This window comes from Conger conger, chromosome 3 (genome assembly GCF_963514075.1).
Source record: "Conger conger chromosome 3, fConCon1.1, whole genome shotgun sequence".
Lineage (NCBI taxonomy): Eukaryota > Metazoa > Chordata > Actinopteri > Anguilliformes > Congridae > Conger > Conger conger.
The window spans coordinates 55,740,100-55,761,258 of record NC_083762.1 but is presented as its reverse complement, the minus strand read 5'-3'; the positions used below and the strand labels follow the sequence as shown (position 1 = coordinate 55,761,258).

The following is a 21,159-nucleotide window of genomic DNA, read 5'->3' as shown; positions in this document are numbered from 1 at the left end:
CTGGTCCTCGGTGTGCAACTGCATCAAAGGTCCAATGCTCCACCACGGCACTACTTTTTCAAATATTTTCGACATCACCTTAATATAATTGAAACATATACTGTAAGATTCACTTCAAGGTGCTGCAGCCTGAATCTCACTTAAAGATGAACCACGCCTCGGTTTCTATATTTGGTTGTCAGTTGTACTAGGCTCTCACCTACTTCCGGCAATTGCTATAGCTACCTTACTGGTTTGTAAGTGTATCCCGCTAACGTTAATTGCCTACTGTAATTTGTAACTCTTGCTCCTCCCTTTGGTAGCCTTTGTAACAGCTACCTTGCTAGCAGGCGGCTATTGTATTAGCTAACTAATGCAATTGCAAGAATGCTAGCTAACATTGGCTGGTCTAATTCACAAACTGCTTCCTCGCTAGTTTGGTAGCGGGTAGCTACTAAGTTAACAAATGTAACTGAAACTACATGTACACAGATGCTGAACTTCAAAGTTTCAAAGTACACAAGTACAGGATATTGTATCCAATGAAGGGACGTACATCAGGATGACTCCGGAACCGTAAATAAGGTGACACAAGCATTCCAGGTCCTGCAGGATTCTCCACCACATCAGCACCACTTTGCCACCTGCACCCACACAGGAAGCAAAGCATGTGCAACCCTCAATGCACTTGTCTGAGTCAGAGGCTGTTTCATTACAAATCGTACACTAGACTACATGGGAGCTAGTGCCCAATGAAGCATCTCCAGTCACTTCAGCCATGTGCATTCTCAAATCCAGTACGGTTGGAAAATCAGATTTCTGTATATTCAGTCTATATGGTCATTTGTTCACATTTCATGCTCGTTTTTGCAGTCAGTGTTCCATTTGAGGGTGTTCTGGCTAGGCTACACACACACTTACTAGCAGTATAGTCTTACAAACCAAATGGGGTTGTTAGTTTTGGCAGCCAGATCTGCAGATTTTACAGGTTAAGTCAGTTATTCGTAGTTCAAGTATATGTATCACAAGATTTATGGATGATCCTTAAGTTTACCTTAGTCTTACTGCAGTCTTACCAAGTTCTTAGAGTTACTTACGAATACCTGGAAGCTGTAGACACAATTGCTTTCCAATGTGCTGGGTCTTGCCACCCATTATTATTTGATATGTGCACACCCCAAAGCACCTAATATGTGAACCTTTATTCACAAAAACATTTTCAAAATGAATGTAATTAAGGAGTCAGATAAATGTAATTAAAGTAATTATAGAGTCAGATAAACTTGCTTACCTCCCTGTGATAAACTGCAAACCCTTGCAGTACAGGAACTGATCACTGATCAGGAACTTGTTTCTAGCACCTTTACCACACAGAACAGCTAGCAACATCAACCATCTGTCTGTTTGATTACATCTGAAAATCTGTCTGTTTGTATTTTCATCTTCATCCTGAAGTGTGAGCACAGAAAAAAATATTCTCTAGATAATATTTTCACATGACATGTTCACATTTTCTGAGATTCATTTTCACATGTTCAAAGCATAATTGTAACATCAGTTAAAAATAGATCCTGTTCGCTCATAAATTGAGTGCACCTTCAGTTTCACAAAACAACGGGCTATTTTCCTGCATGTTATAAATATGAATGTAACAACACATGTAACACATGACTAGGTCACAGCCAGAACCCAGTGGCTCTCATGTATGGCCCCTTGGTCTTAATTATTCACAGAAATCCCTCCACCCCTAGGTCCTCTCCTTCTAGCCATTGGAGGAACAACCATTTGTGTGCAAACTTTAGCCAGGCCCCTCCAAAGCATTTATTATTCCTCCCCCTATATGAACTGAAGCATGCAGTATAGACAAGAGCTCTGCAGGCGGTCTGACGCCATCGCTGGAAACTGAAGAGTGCCGACGTCACTGCCTCTGCCCCCTTCAAAGACCGGCCCCCGAGAGGGGCAGAGACGCAGGGTCTCTCCTAAGCCTCGGAGGAAAGAGCCTCACTTACTCTCTGACCACCGGCATTGTCCGCCCCTGCCTCATGGGGGAGAAGCCGTCATGGGCTGCACGCCTTCCAAATCCATCGGCACCTACACCCAGGAGAGGGTGTGTCAGGACCTGGACACCTGCTCCACATTCGTACCCAGCCTGAAAAGCTCTGTCTCTACTCCTGAGAGGCCTTCCCCCAGACTCTGCCTGGAGACCAGCAGCGGCAAGCAGACCTTTCTCAGCGGTATGTGGTAACACTTACCTACATTTGCACTTTAAGTTCTTGCACTTTAACTCTTTTTCTTTTCACCATCTCATACATACATTAAAGTGAGGGCACTAAACTCAGATATTGCTTCATAGCAGTACTGATAACAGGGCAGTGTAATATAATGGTTATGCTTGATATTATATAGGTTATGAGGTAAAATTCCCAGGTGGGGCACTGCTACCATGCTGTATTTTAGTAAAGTAATTGAGCTGTACAAATTGATGATATGTAAAATGAAATAAATATGCTCTGTAAGTCAGCCCGGATAGCAGCGTCTACTAAATGCCTCGAATGTATTGTAGATATACATTGCTTTTTTTAACCTGCTGTACAGTACCGTGTCATGGACGAACACTGAGCCAACCCAACAGTCCGGATGCCTGGAGCACATTCAGCACGGCCAGCAACACCAACCCATTGTGCACTCCTCAGCCCAGCACCTGGGCCAGCTCCAAGCCCAGCTGCAGCGACAATGAATCCTCGGACAGCGAGAATCCCTCCAGTAATGAGAGGTGACAGGGTCCCCAACATGGCACTGCACTGAATGTATCAACACAACGGAAAAGTATTGTTTGGCTCTAATTGAGAAACTTTGCCCTGAAAGTGACATTGAATACAATACAACAGATCAGCTGCAATTCAGAGACTGTTGCCTGAAGGCATTGACAATCAATCAGTTTCTTGGAGTCGGTTCTTTTTTACATTGCTTATGAGGATACATGTCCCTCTATATCATTGGTTCTCAGACTCAGTCCTGGAGGGACTGTGTATGCTGTTTTTTTGGTACTGCCAATTTCTTGCTCAATTAAGTTTGTTGAACACGCGTTTAATTAATTCCATTTTTTCCCTTAAACCTGTTCACACATTATATCATTCACTTTTGTCTTTTAATTCTTAATTATCTTCCAAATGGTTTGTTTCAGTGACCGTGTGTCTACACTTTCACCAATTAGGAGCCTATTGATTAATTTTAGCCTAATTTGTGTTTATTTTTTTAAGCTCTCTTTATTTGCCGTATAGGACAATGTGAATATGGGCTTCTATTAATCATGACACGGCATACAATTTCTGCAAAAAATTCACACCTTTTTAAAAGGATGGGATTACAGTTGTGGCTGGAACGAAAAGCAGCATACACAGGGGTTCCTCGGACTGAGTTTGTGAACCACTGCTCTATATGACCGATCAATAACACCAATCTTTGTAAATCAATATTCCTAATTGACATTCAGATGAAGGAATAATGCTTTCCTATGCTTTGCTGTGATAGTGAAGTTTTTTCATAACTAGGCTACCTGGATACAATTTTCCAGAGAAATAATTTTTTATTCATCCTGTAGTCTGCACTCCTCAATGAGTCAACTTAGGAGCTAAATGATGGTACTGCTTATGAGGTATTTATTCTGTTATATAGATTCCAGATTAAAACCAATTTGTTTTAAATGGCACAGGGTGCAGTTATTCCTTAATATATATTACATTTTGTTTTCAGATAATCTTTTGGGCTCTTCAGGAAATATATATGAGCTACATGTGTTATTATTTTTATTTTCACTGTTTGAACTCCACAGTAGTATTTAGCATGTATTTAAGTGCAACATTTGTATATGGAATAAAGGATTACTAAATTTTGGTTCCAGTATTTTAAGTAAGTTATAAAGTTTTTCAAATGCTGTACTGTACACAAGTGCATATTACTGTCATAAAATGTACTGTATATTTGGTAATACACAGTGCGCTATAGAATTATTGGCAGAATTCTGGGGAATAATATGCGCAATTTCCAACACGCATAAAGCAGTGCGCTTTGATAATGATTTAATGGAATCAACAATATCATACATTTTTTACATTAAAAATGTTTTTCCCCAAAAGAACAGGTTCCACAATTGCCAACCCTAGTTTAATACTTTGTCCAAACACCCCTGGAAAAGATGACAGCCATAATCCTTTTACTATAATTTCTGATAAGGTTAGACAACAGATTTGGAGGGATTTTTTAACATTACTCCATGCAGAACATTCCAGAATCATAGATATCCTTGGATTCCCCCATCTTCAGTTCAGACCACAGGTTTGTCATAGAATTTAAGTCTGGAGGCTGAGATGGCTACTGAGACTGGACCACAGGCAGGAAAACATCTCCAAAACATCAAGGACCCACCGCCATATTTGACAGTAGGTATGAGGTGCTTTCTCCTTGTATCCATTCCATTTTGCTGCCAGACATGTTGATGGTGTGTATAGCCAAAATGTTCAATTTTGGTCTCATCTGGCCATAGCACTCTTTTCCAGTCATAATTCCAATGAGCTTTAGCAAAATCAAGATTGGTTTTGTTTATTGTGCTCAATAAGGGCTGTCTTTGTGCCACCCTTCCAAAGAGTTTGCTGGTACGGTGCCATTTCATGTTTTTTTTTTAAGATTTGGTGACAAGACAACCAAATAATCATTCCACGGTCACTTAGATCACATTTTTTTCCCCCCATTCTGGTGGTTGATGTGAACATTAACTGAAGCTCCTGACCCGCATCTACATGATTGTATGCATTGCACTGCTGCCACCCAATTGGTTGATTAGATAATTGCATTAATAAGTAGGTGTAATAAAGTAATGTTCCTAATAAAGTGCTATATATATATATATAAATATAAAACCTCACTCATAATCCACAGTTCTGTGTCCCTCTGTCTCCCTCTAGTGGCCAGGCAGAGGGTGTGAAGGAAAAGGGGGAGCAGGAGGAGAGCAGATTGAGAGATAAGGACCCTGACAAGCACAGGTCAGAGGCACTACTTCCACAAGTTTGTTTGCCACAAGAAGGAGACCAAGTGAGGCAAAGGGCACTGCCACAACAGAACAATAGTTACTCATATTAGGTGACAAACTAGGGAATGATGACCTGGAGGACCTGGTCAGAAGGAATGAAACAAGTTGAGCCATAGTACCTGCTCTGCTCTCAGTGCATTTACCTAAAGCAGGAACAAATGCACCTGTGATTTATATGATGCATTCACATGAGTTCCTAAATCAAAGCCAGACTTTGCTAATGTCTAGATTGTTCAAAGTACAAGCAGTTTAAAAGGCTGCTGTGTGGTTTACCCTGTTAAGATACTGCTCTAGTATGTGGATCGTTCCCACAGTCTGGTACCGATTCCTGATGATGCTGCCACATATGTTTGTATATTACCCATGTCTGTGCAAGCTCAACTTGACTCCAGAGAGCAATAGCTTTAATGCACTCCCTGTGGTGGATAAACACAGGTTAAAAATAACAATAATAAGTTCGTAAAGAAAATTTACAATGGCTAAAAACAATTACAACACTTGATTTTACCTCAAACAAATGTCTAAACAATTATTTCAACTATCTGTTCTTTCCTGTAGCCTGCAAACCATGTGCCCAACTTAACTGTTCTTTGAATGTTGTGCCCTGTTATTGCTTGTGCCCACTTTCCTTCATCTTATATTATTCCTATTTTTTTATCATATTATTAATCTGTGTTTTGCTATGGCTTACATATCCACACAATATCTATTTACTGCTTGTTTTGGAAATATATCTGCCAACGCATTTCCTCTAACTGCCCCATGAGCAGGCACCCATAGAAAATTGAATTGTAAACATAAGGTCTACTATTTCCATGACCATATCTTCTCTGCTCTTTATCTGATTCCTAATTATGTTGCCTTATCTTTCACGGTTGGTTTTTGCTAACTCGTTAAAGCATAAAAAATCATAATGGTTAGTCAATCAGAATTAGGGAACCGTAGTGCATAACGCAGATGTACAGGGAACTTCCTGTCAAGTGTGCACGAAGTAATCACCGATTGGCAGACTGAGGACTCCAGAGGAACTGGCCCGCCTCCCTAACTGACTGGCTAAAGGCTAGCTGGTTTCTTGCAAATTATGTTGAATGTGCAGATGTGTTTGCTGAAGTCACCGAATAAATAACCTAGATTGAGCGAGTAATAAGGGTAGGTGCTGTTAAAATACTTCTTAATAATATGTTTCACTTTGTCTCAAGCCTTGCTAGTTCGCCATCTTACATGATAACGTTCGGTTGCGAGTTGCCTCTGCATTGATAAACGGCTAGCTGGTTGGCTAGCGTTAGCTTTTGACTAAAACACAACCGTCTGTAGGCAAATTTACTTCGTCGAGATTTACTGTAGCTTCGGTACAGGGCTCAGCCTTGCTAACAGGTTGGCTAGCTGTGCAGCAGGTTTGCCAGCTAAGGATGGAAGGGTTCAGTTAATAGCGACTGCCGTAGGCCATTGTTTGGCAATTGATAACAAGCTAGCTAGAAAACTATTGAATGCTATTAAGAACGGTCGTTTAGAGGCGATGGGAATGAACAGCAGACCTAACTTGCATCAAGTTACTTAGCTATATCTGCGTCACTTCCACGGGGAAATAGAGTTAGGAATTTCGATTTATTAAAATGTATCTAGTCAGTAACATTACATGAAAATGCATCGAACTTTCAGAGTTTCAAGCTCTTTTACTCGACACTGTAAATCAATAGTGATATTACGAATGATACCAAGGCGTTTGTCGAGTATGTATGTCAGTTCCCTGAAGTCCCGCTTCGAGGCTTGTATCGGTTTCAGAAGATCACGTGACCGATGACAAATGAGGGGTGTGTCCGAAATTAAATACTCCGCGCTGTGGGTGCGTCCCAGTAGCCGAAAAGTGTATACTCCTTAACTCCACTACTACCCTCCTCCACTCTGTGCCTTGGAAACCGTTCTTTGTGGACTCACTCCACTGTCCCTTTTTCGAAGTGTATGAACAAAAAAAGGCTTTGACTCCGCCTTCCTCCACTCCCCTGACAAAGTGTACGACAATGCAGGTTTTAGCGGAGGTTTCAGGTGTTCGGGTGACTTCATCATGCTGACGCCCACATGCTATGAAAACCCAAGCAACAAAATCTGGCACTGTTCAGATCCAGAAAGTTGAGATGGCTGGAAAATGTAATTCTCCCAATTATGCAAAATATTTAGCCAAATGTATGTGTCGTTATTAACATGCATATCATCCTGACATGCAAAATGTCAGTCAAACATATTCTGCACTTTACAACGGAAGCGGATTTATATATTTGTACTTAAAACCAGCAGACTCTTAAGAAGCAGCTAGAATTATTTCTGGAGCGTACGTAAACATGCATGGATGAATTTATGAAACCAACCGTTTCCAACTGACATATTTACTGCCAATTTGTTACAGTAGGAAATAATGAACATGGAAAACTCACATATGAAGCGCCATATAGGCTAGGCTATGTTTCACTCATGTACAGAAATGTTTCTGAATTAGCGTATGTGAGGTGCAACTGACAAAAAGACACATTGGGATTCTGGGATTACAGTAAATAGTTATGTTTGTTTTGATTTTTACTTTGATCCAATGTTGCTGGTGGCTGGTGAGGCGAACCGCAATGTCAGATTTATGTTTTTACAGGCTACTGTATGCTACTCTGCAACTCTGCTTTTAACTTACAAGCGATATTGTAGCTTTAAATGGGCTTACCATGTGTACAATCTGTAATTGGCTATGGAAATATGTGTGGGATCGGCAAAAAAGAACGATTATGATAGGGCTGTTTCCTCAACACAGGACATCGACTTTGATGATGGCGAAGCTGAAAATCGAAACTAAAATTTTCTTCACTCCCCGTCGTTCACTCCTTTACTCCACATTCTTTCACTGGAGTGGAGGAGTGGAGTGAGGGAGGGTTGAGTGAAAGATAGGGACACTACATGTATGTTATCATTTGGCATACACAAGATGGCTTTAGTATACCGGTAAAAGTAAGATGGATTTTCCGACGCACTACATCGTCATGGAACGGCAACACTTTTAAACACAGTGCGTGTGATGATGGTAGTTGATGTGACTTTGTGTAATGAAAATAGAAAAAAAAAAAGTAGAACCTTCTGTTTGCTTGGGTCGTAACCTAGTGCAATGTGCTGTGGGATACTCGTACCAGAATAGTGTTCAGCGTTCGCACACTTAGGGCTGTCACGATGCAAATAATTGCGATTTACAATTGAATTGTAAAAAAAACAATTCAAGCCTATTATAGTATTAGCCGAATAATTCACATCCACCTTATGGAGAAGATACATTTATTGCTTTGTAAACTAAAATTGGTTTGGACGTTATTGCTTAGTGTATTGCTTTGTAATTTACTGCTGTGTCAACAAAACATAAAAAAGAGATAAATAAGAATATTAACTTGAAAACAAACTTAAATGTTCAAAGCCGATTACTGAAAAATACAAATAAATGATTGAAAATGGCATGTACCAATAATCAGAATAAACAATGCACTATGGCCAAAACAGGGCATATCCTTGTCGCAATCCACAACCACAGCCAATCCTGCTCCTCATCGATACGCTCGTTGGCAATTCTTCTAGCCTAATAGTGCGCACAGGTTCTACTTTTCACTTCTCGCTGCAGCACGTAGAATAATTTATTTATTATTTATTTTGCTTGTTCTAAAACTATCGTGTAGGCATACATAATGCAACAAAAAAGTGGTTCGAGTGATTTTATTTTCAAGAGTTAATATGCATTGTGGTGACCCACTGGGTGAGAGAGGAAGAGAGAGCAAAATAGGTGAATCAAAAAAAGTATTTTTATTCATTTTTTTCTAAGTGCCTTCAGGGCACATTAAATTAGGAACACCGGCACTCCGGGATTCACGTGACGGTGTTGTTCCGTTGTTATTGGTGGCGGGACCATCTAATCCTCGCCTTTCCGGGCCTCGGAAGTCCCGCTTCTCCGCCTTGTCGTCCGTCGTTCTAAGAGCGATTTTCACACTCGCTGGCTCCGCATCCTTCTCCCTTTATCCTGAGCCCCGTTCTGTTCTCGCGCCCGGCCTTTTGTAGGGCGTCTCGCTCCCTCTTGAACTTGGTCCAGCTGCGCCTGCCCAATCAGAAATGGTTAGTCGTGCGTGCTCGCATTCCTCACGTGCCTCTCCCGGGTGCTGGCCTTGGTTCTGCTTCTCCTCGCCGGGCTCTCTCCAAGGTGCTGACCTATTAAATACGAGATCAGGAAATAAACGTTGTTAATTACTTTCCCTAGCTCTTGGCGTCGGCGCACGGGTCGTTCCACTCCAGTGGTGTACCGATCCCTGATTGGGCGGCTCTCAGGTCCAGGAAGGCGCGGTCTGCATCTTCAGACCATTTCACCGTGTTTCGTTGGTCTTTCTTCGTCAGCTCGTGCAGGGGGGCCGCTCTGGTCGTGAAGTCCGGGATGAACTGGCGATAGTACCCTACTAGGCCCAGGAACTTGCAGACTTGCCTCTTTGTGGTGGGTCGTGGCCAGTGTGCGATCCCATCCACCTTCTGGCTCTGGGGCCGAACGCACCCTCGTCCCACGGTGTGGCCTAAGTAGTCGGCCTCCTCCAGGCCCAGGCAACATTTAGCCGGGTTAGCGGTTAGGCCCGCCTCCCGGAGCGCCCCCAGCACGGCCTCCAGTCTCCTGAGGTGGCTCTCCCAATCGGCACTATGAATGACAATGTCTCCAAGATAGGCGGCAGCATACTCCCTGTGGGGCCTCAGTAGGTTGTCCATGAGCCTGCCTTATCGCCTCCGGGATCCGGTAGGGCCGCAGTCGAACCTTCCTCCCTGGCTCCGTGACAATGTCGTGTTGGACCCTCGTAGTCCGGCCCGGGAGGTGGGAAAACACGTCCCGGTGTTGGCTTACCATCTTCCGGAGGTCTTGTCGTTGCTGGTCAGTTAGCAGGTCTCCGGTGGCCACTTCCGGGGTTCCGGTGGCGCCGCCTGCTGTTAAACAGAGGGGAGCAGAGTCGTGCACGGGCTCGTGCCACCTCTCCAACAGGTTAATATGATATTTTTGTGTCGTGTATCTCCTCCTCACCTGTCTTACTGTGTCGTTCACCGGGCCGACTTTGGCTACCACCTCGTAGGGGCCATGCCATTTGGCCAGAAACATGCACTTACTTGTGGGGATCAGCACCATGACCTTGTCTCCCGGCTGGAATTCCCGCAACTGAGCATTCCGGTTGTACAGTCGAGCCTGCTCTGCCTGGGCCTGATTCATGTGCTCCCGGACCATTGGCCAGATCCTCGCCATCCACTGGTCCATAGCCTCCACATGTTCCAGGAGGGAGCGCTCTCCCAGGCCTCCTTCGCGAGGTCCAGTAGCCCTCGTGGCCGTCTCCCATACAGCAGCTCGAAGGGGGCGTACCCCGTGGATGCCTGTGGGACCTCACGTATGGAGAACAGTAAGTAGAGTAATAAATGGTCCCAGTCTTTCCATTAGTTACTATCATTTTCCTCATTGACTTTAGGGTCTTGTTGAAACGTTCTACAAGCCTGTCTGGGGGTGGTAGACGGAAGTCCTCAGCTGTTTGACCCGGAGCAGGCAGCACATCTCCTTCAGCACTCCGACATGAAACGAGAACCCTGGTCAGTCAGGACCTCTTCAGCTATCCCTACCCGGCTGAACAGGTGGAACAGCTCCTTCGCAATGCTCTTTCCTGTCGCGGTCCGTAAGGGTATGGCCTCCGAGTAGCGGGTGGCATAGTCTACGACCACCAATATGTAACGGTGGCCTCGGCTAGACTTGGGTAAGGGTCCCACTATGTCCATAGCGATTCGGCGGAAGGGCACATCTATAATGGGGAGAGGGATTAGTGGATTGCGATACGTCACTCTGGGGCTGTGAAGTTGACACTCCGCACACCAGTAAAACCGGGACAGGATCCGCTCTTGTGTCTTCTCCCATCCCAGGTGGGCCCCCAACAGGTGGGTGTGTGCGAGATACATCACCTTGGAGGTGTGGGTCTGGGGTACCAGGAGCTGATCTATCTCTTCCTGGTTAACGGTACATGTTCGATAGAGCACTCGCTGGCTCCGCATCCTTCTCCCTTTATCCTGAGCCCCGTTCTGTTCTCGCGCCCGGCCTTTTGTAGGGCGTCTCGCTCCCTCTTGAACTTGGTCCAGCTGCGCCTGCCCAATCAGAAATGGTTAGTCGTGCGTGCTCGCATTCCTCACGTGCCTCTCCCGGGTGCTGGCCTTGGTTCTGCTTCTCCTCGCCGGGCTCTCTCCAAGGTGCTGACCTATTAAATACGAGATCAGGAAATAAACGTTGTTAATTACTTTCCCTAGCTCTTGGCGTCGGCGCACGGGTCGTTCCACTCCAGTGGTGTACCGATCCCTGATTGGGCGGCTCTCAGGTCCAGGAAGGCGCGGTCTGCATCTTCAGACCATTTCACCGTGTTTCGTTGGTCTTTCTTCGTCAGCTCGTGCAGGGGGGGCGCTCTGGTCGTGAAGTCCGGGATGAACTGGCGATAGTACCCTACTAGGCCCAGGAACTTGCAGACTTGCCTCTTTGTGGTGGGTCGTGGCCAGTGTGCGATCCCATCCACCTTCTGGCTCTGGGGCCGAACGCACCCTCGTCCCACGGTGTGGCCTAAGTAGTCGGCCTCCTCCAGGCCCAGGCAACATTTAGCCGGGTTAGCGGTTAGGCCCGCCTCCCGGAGCGCCCCCAGCACGGCCTCCAGTCTCCTGAGGTGGCTCTCCCAATCGGCACTATGAATGACAATGTCTCCAAGATAGGCGGCAGCATACTCCCTGTGGGGCCTCAGTAGGTTGTCCATGAGCCTGCCTTATCGCCTCCGGGATCCGGTAGGGCCGCAGTCGAACCTTCCTCCCTGGCTCCGTGACAATGTCGTGTTGGACCCTCGTAGTCCGGCCCGGGAGGTGGGAAAACACGTCCCGGTGTTGGCTTACCATCTTCCGGAGGTCTTGTCGTTGCTGGTCAGTTAGCAGGTCTCCGGTGGCCACTTCCGGGGTTCCGGTGGCGCCGCCTGCTGTTAAACAGAGGGGAGCAGAGTCGTGCACGGGCTCGTGCCACCTCTCCAACAGGTTAATATGATATTTTTGTGTCGTGTATCTCCTCCTCACCTGTCTTACTGTGTCGTTCACCGGGCCGACTTTGGCTACCACCTCGTAGGGGCCATGCCATTTGGCCAGAAACATGCACTTACTTGTGGGGATCAGCACCATGACCTTGTCTCCCGGCTGGAATTCCCGCAACTGAGCATTCCGGTTGTACAGTCGAGCCTGCTCTGCCTGGGCCTGATTCATGTGCTCCCGGACCATTGGCCAGATCCTCGCCGATGATCGGGCCGCCACAGCATGCAATGGTGAAACATAAAAGTATGTTTCCATTCAGGATTTTTTTTACGCATATCTAATTAGAAAAGCTGGATTGAAACGACAGAATTCAACAACCATATCACTAAATGGTTTTTGAGGTGTTTTTTCCATTGTGTTGATAAAGAGTTTATATGAATAATAGGCAATGGAAACACGCTGTTTGAATAAATAGTGATGTAGCAAATTTTACTTCATAGATCTACTGTTTGGTGCGACAGGCTCATTTGGCGAATTGAATCAGCTGGAATTTAGTTTTAGTACGTACATTGACGTTCCGAGTTTAAAAATGAAAGTTTTTGCTCACTTATTAAAATAAAAAATAAAAACAATTAATTGACAATGGCATCCGAACATGTCAAACATGTGCAGAGAATGTACTGCAAACACAAAATACAAAATGTTCTGTTGTGAATTAGCCTAAGTTACTTTTTTGAAAGCAGCAACCAATTGTCTTCTTTTTTGATGTCCATTAAGATGACAGTAAATTGAAATGCATTAGAAACACAAAAGTGTAACTAATATAGTCTACCAGCAGAAAAGGTAGCCAAGTGGTCAAAATCTGGTGGCTTTTTTCCATGCCACCCATATGTGGCTGGGGGTAGAAACCTACTAATTCAATACATGCAGGTACTCTATCACGGAACTTCAATGCGGTAGAATAACAAAAACAGATTAGTACATATTCGGGAGTGATATGAACATGTTGCGTCAGTGTTTTTATTCTTAGTTTTGTCACAATCAACTATGTCGAGAAACTTAAGCCAAAAAGCTGAAGCTGAAACAGTAAGCTCAGGCGTATTATTGCAGTTTACAGTCTAAACAAGCAATTGACAAGCTATAGTAGTTCTAGTACATTTCAGGGGGTTTAAAATGCAAATGCCACAGGGAATTGAATGCCACAATATCAGAGTTATCAAAGAATTTCTGTCGGTCTTGGTTGACTTATGGCGAATTGTAACGTTATATTGTTTCATAAGGTTCACAGAAGATCCGTGTTTATTCGTTGACACGTGAATTCAAACTATCGGCAAACTGAACGTAGCTTTCCACTATGCTGTATCTACATAAAAATAAACTAAGCAACACATCATTGGACAAATGTTGCACACAATATTACAATACGCTGTTTACATTCTAAACTAACAAACAATAAGCTAAAGTAGTACAAGCAAGCAATCTGCGGCCATTTCCGAGGGTTAAGATTGCAGGGAATTGAATGCTACAGTAGGCTACTATAGTTATCAAAGAATTTCTGTGTTTTTAAAATCTGTAGCTGTTGGTTCACTTATGGCTTATTGTATGGCGTCTCTTCATCTGTGTTTATTCATTGGCACGCAAATTTAATGAATTAATTAGTCAGTACTGCAGTTGAAAAACTATATGACTCCTAGTGGTCATAAGTAGTATCAGTTACAAGGTTAACCATTTATAAGATGGGATGGTAACTGCTTACAAAAACAGATGATTTGTCACATCCCTAGCAAAAACCATTTAAACCGACATCCAGATATCTGTTCAGAAATCAGGAAAACTAACCGGCCTCTCAGAGCCACAAACAAGGCCGTCGTGCTATGCCTCCACTCACCTCCCATCCGGAATGCAGGAGTTGCCTCAAACTAAGCCAGAGACTAGCTGACCTGGAAGGCCAAATATCCACCCTTCATCAGAAATGGCAAGATCAACAGCTTGATTCCTTGACTGGTGCTGCTCCCGACGCCATTGGTGAGTTGATCGCTATGTTGGCAGTCCCTGAAGCTACTCAGTCGGTCAACCCAAGGGTTGGAGTGGGTGGAAGATCGAAAAGTGCCTGGAACCATGGTCTGTAGCCTTTGGTGGAAAGTGTGGCGGTAGGTGTACCACTTGTACCCCCTTGTCCTCGGGATATTCAGCCGGTAAAAATATTTTGAGTCCTGGATGTGTTTCATTGTTCTTCGCTGGCCGATTGCTCATCGGCATCTCCAAATGGGCCCACTCCTATTTCCGTTTCGCCTCCACTGCGTCAGCTAGAGAGCATGCACTGGATCCCCACCTGAACGCCCTTCATGTTACCATCTCCGTACAGATAGTATAATTGTGCAAACTGTTCCGTGTCCTGAAAGAGTCCAATGTAGGCCAGGCTTTTATTTTGTGTCCAATTCCCACATTTGGCCATGGGATGGGGCAGTTCAGTAGGTGACTGAGCAAATTACTAGCTTCTTGGAGAATTTTAACTTTCTCTGGGAGAGCAGATGGGTCTCTACCCAAACCAGCTTGGTGCATGGATGCTATCGTCGAATATACAGCACAGTGTTCACCATTGGCATGTAGTCCAAGCCGCGCTGTTTTTGGTTCTATTAATTCTGTAAATGGGCTTGGGCTTTTGATCAGTAAATTCGCAGCCTACATTTTGTAAGTCATGAAGGTAGCTATGGTAACAAACAACAATGTGTGGAAAGTGGGAGCACGGTCTGTCATCATAGCTCATTATTGCATCAAGACAGTTTGGGTGAACTTTTATAGTGGGTAATTTAGGTTTAGGAAAATAAGTTTGAAAATACATTTAAATGACTGAATAATAAAAACAAATGTTTGTTTTTTGTTGTCTAATGACAACAGGCAAGTGTCACAGTCAAACACCAGGTTACTCCTTTAAAGATCTGCCTTTTTGCCCACATTCACAAGATTGTCTACAACTGGCGAAATGTATGCACCAGAAACCCTGAATGCATAACATAAGGAACTAAAACTTGATACCATTTTAACTCCATCCATCCATCCATCCATTATCTGAACCCACTTATCCTGAACAGGGTCGCAGGGGGGCTGGAGCCTATCCCAGCATACATTGGGCGAAAGGCACCCTGGACAGGTTGCCAGTCCATCGCAGTGCACACACACCATTCACTCACACACTCATACCTATGGGCAATTTAGACTCTCCAATCAGCCTAACCTGCATGTCTTTGGGAGGACTGTGGGAGGAAACCGGAGTACCCGGAGGAAACCCACGCAAACACGGGGAGAACATGCATACTCCGCACAGAGAGGCCCCGGCCGACGGGGATTCGAACCCAGGACCTCCTTGCTGTGAGGCAGCAGTGCTACCCACTGCGCCGTCCGTGCCGCCCCATTTTAACTCTTGGTTTTTATTTTGATAATTATTTTTGTAATAATTGTCCTTGCTGTGTTTTATTATTTATTTATTTATTTTATTTGTATTTGTCAAATGTTTCACTTATTCTTCTATTGTTTTTCAATGAAATTTACATTATACATAATTCTACCTTTTTTATGAAAAAAAAAAAATCCATCCATCCTTTATCTGAACCTGCTTATCCTGAACAGGGTCGCGGGGGGCTGGAGCCTATCCCAGCATATATTGGGTGAAAGGCAGGAATACACCCTGGACAGGTCGCCAGTCCACTGCAGGGCACACACACCATTCACTCACACACTCATACCCACAAGCAATTTAGACTCTCCAATCAGCCTAACCTGCATGTCTTTGGACTGTGGGAGGAAACCGGATTACTCGGAGGAAAATGAGGGTTCCCTCAATGTGTCCTCTGGGCTCTAAATACAGGTTGAATCAGCCCCCCCCCAATAAAAAAGTGTAGAAATTTGTAGATATAATGATTTTGCAAATACAATGTTATTGGTTATATTTATTGCACTGACCATAACATAAAAATAATTGCACAGTACATTTCTTTGGTATTTCTTTGGAATAAAATTATTTTAAAAATATTTTAATCAGTGTGAGTGAAGGTTTTTTGTGTTTTTTTGTAGTGTTGGAGAAGGACTGCCTTCACGAATCTAAAGCCATGGATGTCAAGTGGATGTCTGTAAACCCTGTCACCACAGGGGGCCCCTTCCAGTGTACCTTCTGCAGGTACCAGTGCAAAAGCAACGCCACATTTCAAATCCACATTGGCACCAATCACCCCTTTCACTGTGAGGATATGGACATGGGTCGTCTGGGAAAGATCATCTTCTACCAAAAAGGCGCCGAGCTCTTCCACTGCCAGGAATGCTACTTCACAGGGAAGACATATGCCCGAGTTTACGACCACGTCCTTGTCTGCCACTCCTTCTCGGGGAAGGACAAGAGCGGTGGCAACGGAGACCCTAAAGACTACCTCAGCGACAGCAATGACAGCAAAGACGTCCCCGACAACAACGAAGAGTCAAGGCGAGAAAGGGGAGACGGTCAGGCTAAGCCTAAAGAGGAAGCCAACATCCAGATTCCCGCCAAGTTTGTGCCCCTCAACTGTGTCAAGAAGGAGGAGGAGGGGCTCTACGACGAAGACTCACGCCAGTCCGGCTCTCCCAGCCAGCCTCCGAAAAGGAAGAAGGACGTAGCCAGCGATGAGGAGGCGCACCTGGACAGCGAGGACTTCCCCGACTACTCGGGCAAACGGGAGCGGGAAACGGACGAGGCGCGAGAGGAGAAGCAGGCGGAGGATGCGCTGCTGTCCAAATACGTCCGCCGCATCGGGGGGCGCTACTACTGCAACATCTGCAACTGGCGCGGCAAGATGAAGGGCTTCATGTTCCACCACGTCAGCAAGAAGCACGACATCCCCAGGCCGCACGCCTGCAAAGAGTGCAACAAGTCCTTCCTCCTGGAGAGCATGCTCCTCAGCCACACCAACCTGTTCCACAAGCAGGGGATCTACCAGTGTCCCTACTGCTCCTTCAAGACCAACTTCCTCCGGGGGGTCCGGCGGCACCTGAACAACTGCAACAAGCAGGGAGAGGGGTCATATGACAGCGATGAGCAGGACTGAGGCATTCACGTGGCTGAAATGAAATGACAGTGTGGACATTAGTGAGGAAAGTCTGGTGATGAAATGATTAAGCAATTCAACATATTGTTAGTTTGTCTGTTATTTCATGCCAACAGTTATGTTTGTAACCAACAATGGACTAAAGTGTGAATCTTGTCATATCAATGGGAAGATCCTAACGGCACCTTGACTTCTCCAGTAAAGTATGTCTAGTGTTCAGTGGCTTTGCTTTGCTGGTTGCTGTGGTCCTACAGGTTTAACTTAACCCCATGAAGATGTGATATAGTGTGCCTGTTCACTGATTTAAACTCTCTGAGCAGAATAACGGTAGTTTCTGAAATGGAATGTTATGCCTTGAGCAAACCATTCAACAGAAGGGCTCAAATCTAGCACCGCCCTTGTCCAACTCCCAAGCCGCTACACAAACCTGCCTCTCTTTTATAAAGTTCAGATGTGTTTACAGATCATAATCTTACATGCAATCTATTTTGTAGTCCTACTTCTGTACACAGCCCATGCAGTGAACAGTATTTCAGTTCATTTTGAGGGCAGGATTCATGTTCACACCTGTTTCACCCTGAGAGATTTGTGTTTATTTCTCAATGTGCATGCTGTTATTTCATGACCATAACACCATGAACCATAATGATAGAATGAAAGCAGGTACCATCACTGGACCTTGGCCCCTTTCCACAGGTAAATAGAAAAGGGGCAGAGTCAGTTCGCCTACAGCACTGACAAACTGGTCAAGTTTAAGCTTTCTCTGTACCTTTATTTTCAAGCAAATGTGTTTCCATGATGCTCTTCTCCAATGTTTTTACCTTGTGTAAAGTAAGTGAAGTTCTTTTTAAGTTTTTTAGATTTGTTCATGTATGTGTAGATGAGCAATCAATTGAGGTTTCTAAAGCTTCAAGGCTTCAAGTCCAAATTTGATTTTGTCTCTGCAAGTACAGTAATACATCTGAATACTACTGATAATGTTACATTACATATTTTATTTATTGATTTCCTAGTTAGGCAGATAATACTGTTTTTTAGACTGTGTTTTTATACTATGTTTATTGGTTTATGTGTATTATGTCTAGTAGGTATTATGTGTGAGCATTGTGACATCTTGCCTTGGGCATCATGCAAAGCATTCCTAATACATGTCATATACATCTCAATAACAGCCTTTCTGATGAAATTGTGTTACATGAATGTGAACCTGAAAAGCAATTCAAGTGCAAAATACAACATGGCTGCTTCAGATTTTTGTGATTGCTAAAACTGAGTAGAGCAGGGTCAGAGGCCTAAGATGAAAGGTCTCCATCAGAAGAAGCGATATCTGAAAACCAGACAAAAGTCTTATGATACCATTTGCTGCTAATCTAACAACACTGCTAGTTGTTTTGACAAAGTTTTAGGAATCATACCATATTTAGGAATGTTAATAAGGCTAGCAACTGTCACTGTGCTAATGATGTTAGTAGTAATGGTGATAAAAATCATTGGTGTGTTAATAAAGCAGCATTGAATTGGATTTCCTAATTTGCATTTTTATGGGTATGGACAGTAATATCAGGCTTGTATCAGGCAATAATAGCCTGAAATAAACGTATACTTGTCGGCCTGATGCTGGATTATGGCTGAAATGATGGGACCTGACAATAGGAGTGTCCTGTCTTGGATTCGAAATGGCAGTTTCAGGAATACAGGTCTTTTTTCCCTGCCATTGTAGTCACAAGCTCAGTCATTTTCTTGCCATGTCACACTCAGGATAAGCCATAAGGATTATTAAATGAGTGTACATCACCAGTTACAACTGGGTTTGAGTAGATACCTGGCTGCTTAGCTGTCCTTGATTAATTTATGCGTGCATACATGCTTTTGCTTTGTAATGCTAAATATGCCACCTACTTATAACTATTATTATTACACTGTAATTTAACATTTAACTTCTGTATGCAAATGAAGCAGCTTGGTTACCAGTTCATAATGTGTTTTACAGTGGTAGGAATTACATTTATTTGTGTATTTATTTTTAATAGACGTAGCAAAGAAGTATTATAGCAACTGCTTTGCCAAATGCCCCATCCTTCCAAATACTGGACAATTCTATAATGGTACCAGGTATGGGTAGCATTAAGCTAAACACTCCATAATACCACTGGAGGTCAGTATTGTCATGTAATACTGAGATGGACATCTAGATTAGGTTCACTATGTACACTATGCAAAAATAATGTACTCTAAAGATGATGTTTATATTAATGTACCCAGCCAGTGGCCAAAAAAATGGAACTGCATGCATTCTTTGACTACATCGTCCTCAGCAATAACAAAAATTTATTTTTCTGTTTAATTAGTGCAGAATTACAGTGGTTTTGACTTTCTGCACAAAAACTCAACATTGAGCTATTTTGTTACATAATAATTATTTGTTACGTAATCATCTAACCGAACTGCCGTGTGCATCAGGTCTTAAAATTTCTTGAAAAGCTGGGCTTATTATTTTTTCTATAATTTTTTCACACCTCTTGCATCACGCCATATGATTTCAGTAACTGAATCATTTTGTATGTTCAAGTTTGGATGCATTTCTAAAAGCTTAAGAATTTGTTAAAGATAAAGTTAAAGAGAATGTGTATGATTTCAGCAAATATTACAGCTTTAATTTGGAAGGGTTTCAGTTCAAATGGTCTTACTAAACTACCATTAGTATGCATATTCTGGGAAATATGGAAAGTTTTACAATACAATTTACTATTTAAATACCGAGCAGGAAAGATTAGTGTTAGTCCTACGGGGAAATGATGAGTCAATGAATATGAGTAATCATATTCCTTTTAAAAACTAGATGCAATTCTGCTACAATTATTTTCTTGGAAAAATAAAAAATAAAAAATAAAAAAAATATATAAATTATTCAGTTAAATTTTTGAAAATTGGTGACCCCAAGATGCAACTAATCTTTGCAGTTCTTGGAACTGTAATTCTTGGAAGGGTCCCTCACCATCTTCCTCACCCTCTATGGGGACAATGTGCACTTCCTCCTGGCAAGTTTGCAACCATTCCACATGTTTTCCACATTGGAATGGTTGTAACAGCTGAGAAGCCAACTGTCTGTTTACTTTTGGTCCCCTAAAACAGGGGGACTATATATATATATATATATATATATAAATACCCTCAAATTAAAGGTGACAGTCTGAACTTTAACTTCATATTTATTGTTTGATTTAAAATCTATTTTTTATTTTAAATCTAATGTGCTGGGGTACAGCCAAAACAACAAAAATGTGTCACTGTCCAAATACATATAGTCTGCACTGTTGATTATTGTGTCGTTCAAAAATTGAAATTTAATTCAAAAAAGAAAGTAATTTTTATCAAGGGTGCCAATAATTCTGACTATGTCACACTGAATGGTTTCAGGTCTTTAGACAAAATGTAATCTTGGACCAAGGGAATCTAAATAAGCAAAACACCTTCATTTATTAAATGTTGCCAAACATCCATGTGAAAGAAATTGCCTCCTTGAAATGAACCGGTTGCACCACCTTTAGCAGCAATAACTGTAACCAACACTTACTATACTTTGCATCAGTCTTTCCTATGACTGTAGAGGAACTTTGCAAGGAAATTCCAGAAGGGACGAGGGAAAAAATAACTGAAAAACTTAATATATACAGTATGTCTGGAAGGGTTGTAGAGGCCCAGGGACTGCACCTATCCGCATTGAGGGCCAAGTGGAGAACACAAATGGAGAACATTTGGAGCAGTGATAAATGTTCCCAGGAGGCTTGCCAATATTCCTCCAAGGACGCAATGACAAACCATTCAGGAAGTCACAAATGATCCCAGAAGAACATCCAAAGAACTGCAGACCACTTCAGCCTCAGCTAACTGAAGGGTTCATGATTCCTCAATAAGTAAAAATTGGATTCATTAAAGAGTATGAAGGCAGAAACC

At 43.2% G+C, this 21,159-nt stretch overlaps 1 protein-coding gene across 1 annotated transcript; it reads left to right on the top strand.

The window, feature by feature from the left end:
* Positions 1-6,075: 6,075 nt before the first annotated feature.
* LOC133124774 (chromosome alignment-maintaining phosphoprotein 1-like) lies at positions 6,076-18,735 on the top strand. The gene is made up of 2 exons (XM_061236244.1): positions 6,076-6,214; positions 16,205-18,735. The coding sequence occupies exon 2, from the start codon at positions 16,240-16,242 to the stop codon at positions 17,203-17,205; it is 966 nt and encodes a 321-aa protein (XP_061092228.1). The 5' UTR covers positions 6,076-6,214; positions 16,205-16,239; the 3' UTR covers positions 17,206-18,735.
* Positions 18,736-21,159: the final 2,424 nt, after the last annotated feature.